Source organism: Aotus nancymaae, unplaced genomic scaffold (assembly GCF_030222135.1).
Source record: "Aotus nancymaae isolate 86718 unplaced genomic scaffold, 86718_ANA_hifiasm-v0.15.2.pri h1tg000008l, whole genome shotgun sequence".
Taxonomy (NCBI): domain Eukaryota; kingdom Metazoa; phylum Chordata; class Mammalia; order Primates; family Aotidae; genus Aotus; species Aotus nancymaae.
The window spans coordinates 36,845,522-36,861,648 of NW_026988419.1; the positions used below are offsets into that span (position 1 = coordinate 36,845,522).

Genomic DNA, 16,127 nt, shown 5'->3' on the forward strand with positions numbered 1-16,127 from the left:
GGTTTCCTTCTAGTGTTTTTAAAGTGTTAGGCCTTATGTTTAAGTCTTTAATCCATCTGGAGTCAATTTTAGTGTAAGGTGTCAGGAAGGGGTCCAGTTTCTGCTTTCTGCATATGACTAGCCAGTTTTCCCAACACCACTTATTGAACAGGGAATCCTTTCCCCATTGCTTGTTTTTATCAGGTTTGTCAAAGATCAGGTGGTTGTAGATATGTTGTGTCGCCTCCGATGCCTCTGTTCTGTTCCATTGGTCTATATCTCTGTTTTGGTACCAGTACCATGCTGTTTTGATTACTGTAGCCTTGTAGTAGAGTTTGAAGTCTGGTAGTGTGATGCCTCCTGCTTTGTTCTTTTTGCTTAGAATTGACTTGGCTATGCGGGCTCTCTTTTGGTTCCATATGAAGTTTAAGGTGGTTTTTTCCAGTTCTGTGAAGAAGGTCATTGGTAGCTTGATGGGGATAGCGTTGAATCTGTAAATTATTTTGGGCAGTATGGCCATTTTCACGATATTAATTCTTCCTAACCATGAACATGGAATGTTTCTCCATCTGTTTGTGTCCTCTCTTATTTCGTTGAGCAGTGGTTTGTAGTTCTCCTTGAAGAGGTCCTTTACGTTCCTTGTTAGTTGTATTCCTAGGTATTTTATTCTCTTTGTAGCAATTGTGAATGGCAGTTCGTTCTTGATTTGGCTCTCTTTATGTCTATTATTGGTGTATAGGAATGCTTGTGTTTTTTGCACATTGATTTTGTATCCTGAGACTTTGCTGAAGTTGCTTATCAGTTTCAGGAGATTTTGGGCTGAGATGATAGGGTCTTCTAGATATACAATCATGTCGTCTGCAAATAGAGACAATTTGACTTCCTCCTTTCCTAATTGAATACCCTTTATTTCTTTTTCTTGTCTGATTGCTCTGGCTAGAACTTCCAGTACTATATTGAACAGGAGTGGTGAGAGAGGGCATCCTTGTCTAGTGCCCGATTTCAAAGGGAATGCTTCCAGTTTTTGCCCATTCAGTATGATATTGGCTGTTGGTTTGTCATAAATAGCTTTTATTATTTTGAGGTACGTTCCGTCGATACCTAGTTTATTGAGAGTTTTTAGCATAAAAGGCTGTTGAATTTTGTCGAAGGCCTTCTCTGCATCTATTGAGATAATCATGTGGTTTTTGTCTTTGGTTCTGTTTATGTGGTGAATTACATTTATAGACTTGCGTATATTGAACCAGCCTTGCATCCCCGGGATGAATCCTACTTGATCATGGTGGATAAGCTTTTTGATGTGCTGTTGCAATCGGCTTGCCAGTATTTTATTGAAGATTTTTGCATCTATGTTCATCATGGATATTGGCCTGTAATTTTCTTTTCTTGTTGAGTCTCTGCCGGGTTTTGGTATTAGGATGATGTTGGTCTCATAAAATGATTTGGGAAGGATTCCTTCTTTTTGGATTATTTGAAATAGTTTCAGTAGGAATGGTACCAGTTCCTCTTTGTATGTCTGGTAGAATTCGGCTGTGAACCCATCTGGACCTGGGCTTTTTTTGGGTGGTAGGCTCTTAATTGCTGCCTCAACTTCATACCTTGTTATTGGTCTATTCAGGGTTTCGACTTCTTCCTGGTTTAGGCTTGGGAGGAGGCAACTGTCCAGGAATTTATCCATTTCTTCCAGGTTTTCTAGTTTATGTGCATAGAGTTGTTTGTAATAATCTCTGATGATGGTTTGAATTTCTCTGGCATCTGTGATGATATCCCCTTTATCATTTTTTACTGCATCTATTTGGTTATTCTCTCTTTTCTTTTTTATTAGTCTGGCTAGTGGTCTGTCTATTTTGTTGATCTTTTCAAAAAACCAGCTCCTGGATTTATTGATTTTTTGAAGGGTTTTTCGTGTCTCTATCTCCTTCAATTCTGCTTTGATCTTAGTTATTTCTTGTCTTCTGCTAGGTTTTGAGTTTTTTTGATCTTGCTCCTCTAGCTCTTTCAATTTTGACGATAGAGTGTCAATTTTAGATCTCTCCTTTCTTCTCATGTGGGCACCTATTGCTATATATTTTCCTCTAGAGACTGCTTTAAATGTGTCCCAGAGATTCTGGTATGTGGTGTCTTCGTTCTCGTTGGTTTCGAAGAACATCTTTATTTCTGCCTTCATTTCAGTGTTTATCCAGTCAACATTCAGGAGAAAGTTGTGTGAGTTCTAACTTGATTGCACTGTGGTCTGAGAGACTGTTTGTTATGGTTTCCGTTCTTTTGCATTTGCTGAGGAGTGATTTACTTCCAATTATGTGGTCAATTTTAGAGTAGGTGTGATGTGGTGCTGAGAAGAATGTATATTCTGTGGATTTGGGGTAGAGAGTTCTGCAAATGTCTATTAGGTTTGCTTGTTCCAGGTCTGAGTTCAAGTCCTGGATATCCTTGTTAATTTTCTGTCTCGTTGATCTGTCTAATATTGACAATGGGGTGTTGAAGTCTCCCACTATTATTGTGTGGGAGTCTAGGTCTCTTTGTAAGTCTTTAAGAACTTGCCTTATGTATCTAGGTGCTCCTGTATTAGGTGCATATATATTTAGGATCGTTAGCTCTTCTTGTTGCATTGATCCTTTTACCATTATGTAATGTCCTTCTTTGTCTCTTTTGATCTTTGTTGCTTTAAAGTCTATTTTATCAGAGATGAGAATTGCAACTCCTGCTTTTTTTTGTTCTCCATTTGCTTGGTAAATCTTCCTCCATCCCTTTATTTTGAGCCTTTGTGTATCCTTGCTTGTGAGGTGGGTTTCCTGGATACAGCACACTGATGGGTTTTGGCTTTTTATCCAATTTGCCAATCTGTGTCTTTTGATTGGGGCATTTAGTCCGTTTACATTTAGGGTTAATATTGTTATGTGTGAATTTGATCCTGTCATTTTGATGCTAGCTGGCTGTTTTTCCCATTGGTTGATGCAGATTCTTCATTGTGTTGATGCTCTTTACCATTTCGTGCATTTTTGGAATGGCTGGTGCTGGTTGTTTTTTTCTATGTGTAGTGCCTCCTTCAGGAGCTCTTGTAAAGCTGGTCTGGTGGTGATGAAATCTCTGAGTGCTTGCTTGTTCTCAAAGGATTTTATTTTTCCTTCACTTATGAAGCTTAGTTTGGCTGGATATGAAATTCTGGGTTGAAAGTTCTTTTCTTTAAGGATGTTGAATATCGGCCCCCACTCCCTTCTGGCCTGTAGGGTTTCTGCTGAGAGATCTGCTGTAAGTCTGATGGACTTCCCTTTGTGGGTAACCCGACCTTTCTCTCTGGCTGCCCTTAGTATTTTCTCCTTCATTTCAACCCTGGCGAATCTGACGATTATGTGCCTTGGGGTTGCTCTTCTAGAGGAATATCTTTGTGGTGTTCTCTGTATTTCCTGGACTTGCATATTGGCCTGCCTTGCTAGGTTGGGGAAGTTTTCCTGGATAATATCCTGAAGAGTATTTTCCAGCTTGGATGCATTCTCTTCGTCACATTCAGGTACACCTATCAAACGTAGATTGGGTCTTTTCACATAGTCCCATATTTCTTGTTGACTCTGTTCATTCCTTTTTACCCTGTTTTCTCTAATCTTGCCTTCTCGTTTTATTTCATTGAGTTGATCTTCGACCTCTGATATCCTTTCTTCTGCTTGGTCAATTCGGCTGTTGAAACTTGTGCATGCTTCGCGAAGTTCTCGTGTTGTGTTTTTCAGCTCCATCAATTCGCTCATATTCCTCTCTAAGTTGTCCATTCTCGTTAACATTTCGTCAAGTCTTTTTTCAAGGTTCTTAGTTTCTTTGCATTGGGTTAGAACATGTTCTTTTAGCTCACGGAAGTTTCTTATTATCCACTTTCTGAAAGCTGATTCTGTCATTTCATCACGCTCATTCTCCATCCAGTCTTGTTCCCTTGCTGGTGAGGAGTTGTGCTCCCTTGTAGGAGGAGAGGTGTTCTGGTTTTGGGTGTTTTCATCCTTTTTGCGCTGGTTTCTTCCCATCTTTGTGGATTTATCCATCTATCGACTTTGTAGTTGCTGTCTTTCTGATTTTGGTAATTTTAAGTCTGTAGTAGCTGAACTCATAAACCCCCTTTTCTTCCCCCTAGGTGGTCTGTCCCAGGGAATTAGGGCGTTATGATTTTCCGCTGTTGCAATGGTTTTCCCTGCCCACAAGGTGGCAGCCTAGTCACACTCAGCCTGCAGAGGCTTCGTTGAGCTGCTGTGGGCAAATTGTCCTGGGAACTGCAGGGTGTTTCCCGGTGGGTGACGCCCCTCCTCCACAGAGCTGGACCGTCCCGTGTTCAGCTGTGTTTCCGGAGGTGTCCTCTTTGCCCAGGAAACTCTTGGGTTGAATCCCTGCCTCAGCTCCCCTTGCTGGCCCAGAGGGGATCCGGTCTCGCTCACTCTGCACAAGGGGCCGCTGCTCCCTGCCTCGGGTGCAGGCAGAGCAGCCGCGCCAGTCCAACCGGCGGCGCTGGCAACCCATGGGGCTTCACCACCTGTGAATCTCCTGGTCTGTGGGCAGTAAAAATCCGCTGCCCTGTGAGCCGCTGCATCAGTCAAAGCAGCGGCTCTGAGATTCGTGGCGCGCCCTTGCCCGGGAATGTCCTGGCTTGAATCCCTGCTTCAGCTCCCCTTGCTGGCTCAGAGGTGATTCAGTCTCTCTCGCTCTGTATGTGGATCCGCCGCCCCCCACCTCAGGGCGTAGGCCGAGCGGCGCGCCGCTCCGCTCAAACCAGCGGCGCTGGTGACCCGTGCGGCTCCTCCTCCTGTTAATCCCCTGGTCTGTGGTCAGTAAAAATCTGTCTGGAAATGCGGCGTCCACTCACCCTCTGCGCCTTCTTTCGGAGCTGCGATCCCGACTTCCTCCTAATCGGCCATCTTGAAAACCCTCCGATGTTATCATTTTTTAAAGCCTGGCCCTGACCTCACTGTTGTGCTGGTCCTCCATGACAAGCATCCTGGCCTGCCACTGGTCCACTTCAGCTTCCAGCTTCTGCACCCTCTGATGATTGAGATCCCTAAAAACAGAAAACACAGAAAGAGTGACTATAGAAAAGAATCATCTAGGAATGATACCACTTGGGAGTTCTTCTAAGAAGCTAAAATAGATGCTCAAAATATCTGAGAGTTCATAGATGACAATCAGTACCCTCAGCTTCAGGTTAAGAAACTAAGGCTCGGCTAGTCCGAGTGCAGTGGTGTTTACAACTAATTGATCACAACCAGTTACAGATTTCTTTGTTCCTTCTCCACTTCCACTACTTCACTTGACTAGTCTTTAAAAAAGAAAAAAAAGAAACTAAGGCTTCTAGGAATTAAATAACTTGTCTCATTTATAATTCAATTTGTCTTCACACATCAGTCTATCAATACATGTTGCTGACTAACTTATGAGCTGGTAATTTTATGCTATATATTTATTTTACTAGTGATATATGTCACTATAGTACATAATTTACTATTTTACTAGTGATATCACTAGCAAAAAATACATCACCTTTACAAAGATTGGCTTGCTGTTGAGATTTCTGCATCTATATATAACAGTCACTTATAAACTTATTGTGAATAGTAAATATTTTTAATACCATTCCCTTGACTTTTTAAAAATTCAAAGGTAATATACTTTCATACTATGTAAAAAAGATAAACACAATGAAAAAAATGAAACTCACTTGTCCTCTCATAACATAGAGGCAATATGCCCTATTAATCTCAGACCATTTATTCTTTAACCTAAATAGAAATTTAATTTTTAAAATATTCTATGAAGAAATTTACTTATAAAACATGGCTAGAAGTGGTTCACAGACTGATTCACCTAAAATAACTATTAATCTTGAAACAGGATAGTAATAAATGGATAATTAATTAAAACTAAAGTATGTACTTAGTTTCAATTATCTTGACAATTACTACTCTGTAGAAGCAAGGACAGAATTAGGTTTACATGGTGCAGAAAGCAAGGGTAAAACAACAGTACAGCTAATGAATTTCTAGGCTATACAGTCTAGAAATTCCTTCACATTACTACATTATAGGGGCATTCTGAATTTTTGGAAATAGTATTTCAAATTCTAGATTTTCTCTAATTTGGTAGTTCTCTAAACATACCATTTTACTAGATTTTTGCAAAGGAAGCTACATAAAGTGATTTCATTTATTAACTTGACACTGCTCCTTAGTACAATGCAGCAATACCAATGATAAGGAAAAAAAAAACCACAGGTACCTTTCTTTCTTGAGGCCTGCAATCTCTGAATCCCTCTGCACAAGCTCTATTTGTACTTTCTCCAGATCACTTTGCATCTTAGTGTGAGAAGCCAGGGCATTCTCCAACATGACTATGGCTTTGCAGTTGTTTTCTTTAGCCTCTGCCAATTGTCGCTGAAAGTTTCCCACCTAACAGAAAATGAAACAACACAAAGACATTTGATCCTTTCTGGTTACTCTTCTGCTTGTGGATCCATTACTCCTTGGAAAGACTATGGAAAGCAGGCAAGCAGACACAGTAGGATGTTAAGGGGAAAAATTAAAGTATATTTTATTCTTAGGTGGTTTCTTAAGTTACTGTTGAGAAAAGAAAAGCTGACCCCAGATTCTACGGTGAACTCTGCAGCTTCCCAACTATGGTCATGTTACAGCAAACACATTAACCAGAGAGGCCTGACTCAGCACAACCTCCGTCCAGAGGTGATGCCAGGCTGGCCTCTTAGAAGTCTTCTGATGGGGTCAGATGGAAATAATACATCTGAAACGCATCAGAATTATCTGAGAAAAAAAGACTATAAGAGAAAGTGGAAGCTGCTGAACAATGAGGTAACTCAGAGCCCTCCTCAGAGAGGCAAAATCTAGCACTTGCTGGCAAAGAGAAGTTTGGGATGTGAACTCTATTCCCACTAAGCACACACACTGTTAAAGAGAAAGCATCACAGAAATCTTATATCACATTAATACAACAAAACTATAAAGGTTACCATTACCAAGATCAGTCATGTTTCAACAGAAAAAATTAGAACTTTCTCTTTTGGTATTTAAGACAGAAAGTTAAAAAAAACTGGGAGTTATATATATGATGTAATTTTAAGGGAAAAATTTCAAACTATTCTAAAATTATCTTTTCTCTTAAAAAAGAAATCCTCCCCTGATCAATCCTCACTCTTTCTTACTAATGAAAGCAAGAAAGCAAAACATATGGCTCATGAAAGATTTCAAAAGCGCTTCTTCTCAGTGACAGACGGTCAGAAGGGACTGATTCCTTGCTTTCTTGTTTTCCCTGTCCTCCATAGCCTCCAGGTCCTCTTTCAACATCTGACTCTCTTTCAGGGCTGCGTTACGACACTACACTGTTCGGGACAGCTCTTTACTTCTTTCAGGAACAGATTGCACCTAAGCAGAAAAAAAAGAAACAATAAATAACTACAAAACATGACACATCAGTGATTAGAATAAGACATAGCAATTTAGAATCCAAATTTTAAATGTACAGTAGAATCTTATATCCTTGAAACAGTTTTAGTAGATCCATATCATCAGTTCAGATAATCATACTATTCTAAATATTACTTTTTAAACTTTTTATTTCAAAACAATTTTAGGTTCACAGGATGTTGCAAAAACAGTGCAGAGTCTGATGTACCCTTCATCCTGCTTCTTAGCTTTTTTTTTTTTTAAGATGGAGTTTTTCTCTGTCACCCAGGCTGGAGCCTAATGGCATGATCTGGGCTCACTAAAACCTCCACCCTCCTGCCTCAGCCTCCCAAGTAGCTGGGATTACAGGCGTGCACCATCACATCCAGCTAATTTTTGTAGTTTTAGTAGAGATGGGTTTCACCATGTTGGTCAGGCTGATCTTGAATTCCTGACCTCAGGTGATCCGCCCAACTTGGCATACCAAAGTGCTGGGATTATAGGCGTGAGCCACCATGCCCGGCCCCTTTATCCTACTTCTAATGGTGACATCTCATATTGCTGTAGTTCGACATCAAAACCAGGAAATTGACATTCATAAATTGTTAACTTGATTAACTAGATTACATAAGTTATTCCACTTTTGCCATTTTTTTCAACCTTCATTCATGTGTACGTGTGTGCATGTGCATGCACACAGTTCTATACAATTTGATCCTATTTACATATTCATGTGACCACCACCACCACAGTCAAGACACAGAACTGCTCCATTACCAGGGAAGAATTCCCTTGTGCTATCTCTGTATTCACACTTACTTCCAAAAACTCATCCTGTCCTCTGGCAACCACTAATTTGTGCTCTTTTCTTTCCCACACTACATTGATGTACAGTTCTCTATTTCTATAGTTCTGTCCTTTCAAGAATGTTACTTTAGGCCGGGCACTGTGGCTCATGCCTGTAAATCCCAGCACTTTGGGAGGCAGAGGTGGGTGGAACATGAGGTCAGGAGATCGAGACCAACTTGGCCAACATGGTGAAACCCCGTCTCTACTAAAAATACAAAAAAAAAAATTTAGCCAAGTGTGGTGATGGGTACCTATAATCCCAGCCACTAGGGAGGCTGAGGCACAAAAATTGCTTGAACCTAGGAGGCAGAGGTTGCAGTGAGCCAAGATCGATCGCACCACTGTACTCTAGCCTGGCGACAGAGTGAGACTACGTCTTAAAAACAGAAGAATGTTACTTTAAACATTTAATACATTTTTGAATAGGTTAACATAGGGATTTTTTAACAGTTTTACTGAGGCATGTGACATATAATAAGTTACATATACTTAAAGTATAAATTTTGATAAGTTTTGACATATGTATAAGACTTTGAAACCATAATTAAGATACTGAACATTTCCATTATCTCCAAAAGTTTCCTTATGCTCCTTTATAATCTCCCCCTTCTGTTTCTCTTCCCACACTCCTACTGATTCTCACAAGTAATCACTGATCTGTTTTTTGTCACAATAGATTAGCTTGCATTTTCTAGAATTTTATAAGGAATTATATGCACTCTTATTTGAATAACTTCTTTCACTCAGTGTAATTATTTTGAGAGTCATTCAAATTGTCTATATTTCAATAGTTCTTTCTGTTCTTTAGTATTCTATTGTAGGGACATCACAATTTTGTTATCCATTCACTTGGTGGACACTTAAGTTTTTTTCAGTTTTAAGTCATTACAAATAGAACTGCTGTGAACACCTGTGTACAAGTCTTTGTGGAGATATACTTTTATTTGTCTTTGGTAAATACTTAGTAGTTCACTGACCGGGTCATATGGTGGTAGTATGTTTCACTTTTAAAGAAATTCCCAAAATAAGTTCTAAAATGGTTGTGCTATAATAGGTGTGTGGTAGTATCTCACTGTGATTTTATTTGCATTTCCCCAATGAGTGATGCTTAACCTCTTTTCAAGCACTTACTTACCAGCCACATACCTTTGCCAAAGAAAATATGTTTGAATTTTTGCCTATTCTTTTTCTTAGGTTTTCTTCTTAGTATTTAAATTTTAAAAATATATTTTCAATACTTTCTGGAAACAAGGCCTTAATCAGATATGTGATTTGCAAATAATTCCTTCCAATCTGTAGCTTGTCTCTCCATTCCCTTAATGTTTCTGAAGAGCATAAGGTGTCAAACTTGATGAAGTCCAATTTATCAATTTTGTCCCTTTATGGATCATGCTTTTGATATCAAATCTAAGAAATCTTTATGTAATCCAAGATCACAAAGAATTCTTCCTATGTTTTCTTCTATAAGTTTTACAGTTTCGGGGTTTACATTTAGATCTATGATCTATTTTAATTTTTATATATTTTGTGAGGTATGGACCAACGATACTTTGTTTTTGCATATGGATATCCAATAACCCAGCACCATTTGTTGAAAACACTATCCCTTCTCTGCTCTCAGTTTTGTTGAAAAGAAAACGTTCATGAAACTATTCTGGATAGGTAGTACATTCACATTATTCTTAAAGTACAAAAAGATTAAGTGAAAAACATCCCAGCTGCCCAGTTTCCTTCCTCAAAAATGTTGCCAGTTTATTATGGGTCATTTTAGAGACAGTCTATGCTTATACATGTGAATACATACATACATATATATATATTCTTTATCTCCCCATCCCTTTTACATCCAAATAGTAAAATATTATATATACTCTTCTGAACTTTTATTGTTTAAACCTAATAACATACATATCTTGAAGCAGTATTACAAACTATGGATACACTATTATTTAGCCAGTCTCTTATTGATGAGATTTTGGTTGCTTTCTCTGCAGCTATTAACCAACAATACTTCAGTAAGTAACCTCGTATACATGTCATGTGTACAAGCCAGTATATCAGTAGGAAAAAGTCCTAGAAGGACAATTGTAGGGTCAAAGTTGTGATAAATATTGCTAAATTGCCCTCCATAGGAAGTTGTACTGTTTTTTTAATCCCAATACCAACAAAGAATGTCTTTTCCCCACATCTACCTCAACATTATTAAAGTCCTTAAACTTGAACCTGTAACATACAAAATACTTAATTTTTTCTACAGAAAAGGATCCCAGAAGACTGCAAAGGATGGCAATTTACAGGTCCTGATAATCTACTGAATTTTGTTCTAGATAAGTACACAATATCATTTAAAAAATTCTAACCATTTTTTTAAGTGTATATATATATCAGTATGTATACACACACATATACACTTATAAAAGCAAAAGTGCCACTAGATGTTTACAGAAGGAGTCTAGATAGTAGTAGTGAGGCAGGAGAATAGGGTCCTAAGGCAGGGAATTTAAGGCCAATTTGTGCTGACTTCCTAAAAGAGAAAACACCAAGGTCTGGGGGCAGGGAATCTGAGGCCATCTTGTGCTGAATTCCCAAAACTGGATCAAAAGGAAAACACCTGGGTTTGGGGACAGGGAATCTAAGTCTACCTAATACCAACTTCCAAAAGCTAAACCAAAGGGAAAAACCCCATCTCCCCAGCAAGTAGCAAAGGATCAAGGCTAATCTCCCTACAATCCTCCCCCTTCTACCATGTCTCAGATGGAAAGGGAGAGTGCCTTAGATAGGCCTTGGGCCAGGAATGGCCATCCCTTCATCAGCATAGGGGGTCAATTCACCTCAGCCTTTAACTAGCCACAGGCCAAATCCTTCATCCAGATAAGAGGTAGTCAATAGGGACCTCAAAAGGAGTACTTAAAACCCAGAAAACTTTGTAAGCAGGCCCTTGAGCCACTTGCGCAGGCCCACTCCCACCCTGCCGAGTGCTTTCTCCCTTTTATTAATAAATCTCTGCTTTGGCTGCTTCCCTCCTGTTTCATTCTTTGTTACTTTGTGCGTTTTGTTCAATTCTTTGTTCAAAACACCAAGGACTGGACAACTCACACTCACAGCCCTCCTTCCAGGAACAGTAGCCTACTCTAGAAGATAAGCTACAGTATTTTCTATTTCTAAATATCAGGTAAAGATGAATGCTCTAACAAGTTTTCTCAAGAAAATATTTTCCAAAGATAAATTTCTTAGGGTTTCTTGAATTAAGTTATTTCTACTTGAAAATGAGGCTTTATCCAAGCATTTTAGGTCAAATGTTAAGATTAGGTAGCAAGTTTCCATTTTAAAAAAAAAATCAAAATTATATAAAAAGAACTCAGTAGTTACTGTTACGCCAAATTTTCTTTATCTAAAACTAATTATATGATGGCTAGGACAGTGGATTCAATCTATATTAGTTTTTTTCTGTTTGTTAAAAACCTTATTTCCTCATTACTCATTTCTTCAAGCATTATCTTTCTGGACTGTTAATACTTCATTCTTGTATAAATTTAAATTTTTCTTAAGATTTAATTTGTGGTCTTCACTTACCGAGTCCCGTTTAAAAAACTGTGGTGATTCACCATTTACTAAAGGTCTTGAGGCAACAGTCTCTATTTTGCCTTCCAGTCTTCCCTCCATGGTTCTAATAGCATTCAAAACAGTCTTTGGAGAGATCTGAGTCTCCAATATCCTGAGATGTTTTCATAGAAGGGTGGTTAGGTGCAAAGCTCACATGGCATGTAGAACTGATGACGTCCTATCCTTTATACTGTTTACATGAGACGTAGAGATTTCAGGGGATTTTGAAGATGCAGGCCTCTCTGGAGATTTCCTTTTTCTTAGAGGCATTGTCAATTATTAATAAAAACAATAAAATCAGCTAAAACCTAGAGTTACCTTTCAAGGAATAGCCACTTTACTAGAAGAACACCACAAATAGTGTTCTAGAAGGAGCTGTAATAAAAAACATATTTGAAAATGTGTTTCTTTGCTTTCAGAATGAAGATATCACACTTTATGACCCAGCGAAGAAACAGACCTTATTTAGATACACAGCGTGTATCTAATGAGGCCCCCCTCTAACAACTCTGTGACCTCAATGCTCATCAGCAGAGTCAAGGAGTTAGAATCCTATGAGTATTCCATTTGAAAACGTATTTCAGTTCCTTGTTTACCAGGGAAGATACACAAATATCATAGACACAGAAGTTACATATGCTTTTATTAAGAGTTAACGATTTAAAAAATAACCTAATGATATGCATGCTAAATGTGTATAATCATTTTCTTCTGGTAACACCTTCCTGGGGTATGTTCTTCACTAAATGTTTTCAATATCTTGCTTAACTTTTTCTATTCATTTGTTAAAATATTATATGACCTATGAAAGGTTTTTAGCCTCAAGAGCCACCATGCTGACAAGTAAGCACCTTCACTACCAATACCTCTTTCAGGCGAGCATCTGCCTGTTGCAGGTGTACCTTCTTGGCACTGAGTTCTGAGTTTGCCTTTAATTCAAAGAAACAAGGACACTTGTTCCTCACAACTGCCAAAATTTGTAAGGCTCAAGTTCAAAAAGCACTGCCTTTATGAAAGCATTTCTCACTACTTCTACTCATATTAATGCTCCCAATCAATGTTCAGTAATACAGTGTATTTTTCTGAAAAGCATAATTTTCTATTCTCTAATAAAGTCTATGGAGTACATTTCCTAACTATAATAAGCAAGTTGAATGTCTCAGTGCTGTGTCAGGTATCTTTACAAATTTCTGAGGCTTAGCAAAACCTTGTATGTACTAGGTGCTTTTTAAAAAGTTTGTTAAATTGAGTCAAGTGACATGGTATTTATCTTTCTAGGATTGCATGATAAAGTAGGGAGAAAGATGTCAATTTCTTAAAAACTAAACATAGATGAGAATGATGGTTTCCAGCTTCATCCATGTCCCTGCAAAGGATATGAACTCATCCTTTTTATGGCTGCATAGTAGTCCATGGTGTATATGTGCCACATTTTCTTTATCCAGTCTATGATTGATGGGCATTTGGGTGGTTCTAAGTCTTTGCTATTGTGAAGAGTGCTGCAATAAACATCCATGTGCATGTATAATAGAACAGAAAAACAAACACCACATGTTCTCACTCATACATGGGTGTTGAACAATGAGGACACAGGGAGGGGAATATCACACACCAGGGCCTGTTGGGGGGTGGAGAGCTAGGGAAGGGATAGTGGGGAGTGGGAGGATTGGGGAGGGACAGCATTAGGAGAAATATCTAACATAGATGGTGGGGTGATGGATGCAGCAAACCACCATGGCACGTTTATACCTATGTAACAAACTTGCACGTTCTGCACATATACCCCAGAACTTAAATTATAATAAATTTTTTAAAAATCAATGAACTACATACATATATATATTTGCCAACACTTAATAAAATTTTAAAATAGAAGTAAAAATAAATAAAGAGCATTTTTCTTTGCACAAAGGAAAGATACTTGGAAAAATGATAGTGTTTCCTGATCACTTCAGCCAGAAAACAAAAGCAAAAACAGAAACAAAAAGATAGACAAAAAAAACTAAATATAGCAGCAATCCACTTTTGTAGATATAAATCACACCTGAACATATCTGGCCTATAGCGCCTTATTCAACTTTCGTAGTTGGTCATTCTGTAAGCTGGTGTCAGTAAAAGATTGTACTTGTTCTTCTAGCTGTTTAACTTTTATCTAGAAGAAAAACAAAAATAGAGAAAAATAATTTAAAAATTAAAGACATTAAAAATATATATATATTTACACATATTTATATACTCCAGGAGGGGGAAAAAGGGTCATGAGTTGTAAAAAAAAAAAACAAAAGAAAAACAGAGACTCCTTAAAACTTGCAAAAAACAATCCTAAGTTTAATCATGCAAAAAATGATTTAGACACTGTAGCCATTTAATTGTACGGAGATAATTCATTTGGTTTCTAGTGCTTACAGACCTCCAAATGGACATGACACATGAATATAACTGAGATTTTGTGGCTAACATAATTCAAAAATTTGTGGCTAATGTATTTGAATCGTGGTACCTGGCATTCAAAATCCTTTTGAGTATGTATAATTAGAACTGTCAATGCAAGAAGCAGACATATCAGACCAGAAGAACGGAGTTGGGGGGCAGAGGGAACAGGCATAGAGTCTTGTATTTCACTGACGCAGAATTACAAAAGTTGAATAAATGGAATTCTTATATGTTGAATTATATTTTAAAACTAATTCACAAAGATGACTATTCACACGTCTCTCTTTAAAGAAAATTATCATTTTGGAGGACAAAATCATTTAATATATACTCATAAATCTCCAAATTATGTGTTTTTCCATATTTGCTTCATTTTATCCCCAACCCCCTCACATACAACAATTAAAATTACTGAACCTACTCCTAAATCAGGAAAATTATCATTCAAATTTTTTTTATTTAATTCCATCTCTCAATATTTTGTTTCCTATCTGTAGAGGCAAAACATCTATTTCACTGTAGCTACTGGATATTTTCAGCAACTGTTAAAATTTGAATGGGGTGTTAGAAGTCAGGATGGTTAATGAGCCCTGTGGGTGACAGTTACTGGAAGAGGGTGCAGGGTGTTGGGGATGTTCTGCTTCTTGATCTGAGTGCTGATCACATAGCTACATTTACTTTATAAAAAATTCATGAGGCTGTGCCCTATGTACTTTTCAGATATATGTTATAGTTTAACAAGAAATTAATTGAAAAGCCAAAGTATACCAAGCACTTACCTAACTTCTAAATAAAGGTCACAAATGCAATTGCTTACTGGGGCCAAGCAGCTAACACAATGTTGAAATCCTGTTGGTTAGGTGATGGGGCCAATGGTAGATTAGAGTGAAGCCAAGTAACTCAAATTGACATATTTTAAAAACAACTTAAAAAGTGTTGGAAATCTTTCAGACATATATACCATCTATCCCATCTATCCACCACTGAACTTAATAAAACATTACCGGTACAATTGAAAGCGTCTGTGTAGCCTACCCCAACCAAATCTCCTCTTTCTATCCTAGAGTTAACTATTATGCTGAATTTATCATCCCTACTCTTTAAAAAGTAACTTTATATGTATCCCTAAACGGTATATAGTATTGTTTTATGAGATGCATCCATGTTAACACATGTAACTCTAATGCACCTATTTAATATACCCTCTTAAATATACTGATTTTAAAACTAGCATAACTACTTTTAGGGGAAATATGACAAAATTAAGTTCAAGATATGCACATCCTAAAACCCAATAATTCTACTCCTCAGAATTATATTTAACTGACAGCATCTTTTGTATGTGAGTATAAAGAGACAGGTACAAAATTCATCATATCATTATTGTTATTGTTTGCAATCAATTAGAAACTAGCTGATTATCCATCAACAGAAGAATAAATACATTGTGGCATATTTACATAATTGAATACTGTGCAGCACTGAAAAGGAAGTTCAAACCATGTTTGAACATGAGGCAGCAGTTTCCAATACTGTCTAAGTTAACACACGAAATCCAGTATTTACATCATTCATTAACAAGTTGATTCTGAAAATGCAGTCTTTTACCAAATACGATTCCTATGCATATTTTTAATCCATTCTAATCCAGTTGAGAGAGAACACACAGCAGACTACTGTTCTGACAATGTTTAGTATACAGCTCTTCCTTTAAACTGTCTTGTAAGAGTTATGTGCTCCAAGAGCACTTTTCCTAGAGCTGATGAAGTCAGTGCTTTTGGAATGTGGCAGCCCAAGACCTGACATAAAAGTACCAATGAATCAATAGTTCACAATAGTTCG

General features: G+C 37.7%; 1 protein-coding gene across 1 annotated transcript in view; it reads right to left on the reverse strand.

Moving 5' to 3' along the window:
- The window catches only part of CCDC150 (coiled-coil domain containing 150), a 74,071-nt gene that overhangs the window by 13,852 nt on the left and 44,092 nt on the right, over positions 1–16,127 (reverse strand). The window contains 4 exon segments of the mRNA XM_064373218.1: positions 4,915–5,008; positions 6,223–6,392; positions 7,254–7,379; positions 13,897–14,004. Coding sequence (XP_064229288.1) covers positions 4,915–5,008; positions 6,223–6,392; positions 7,254–7,379; positions 13,897–14,004 — 498 coding nt within the window.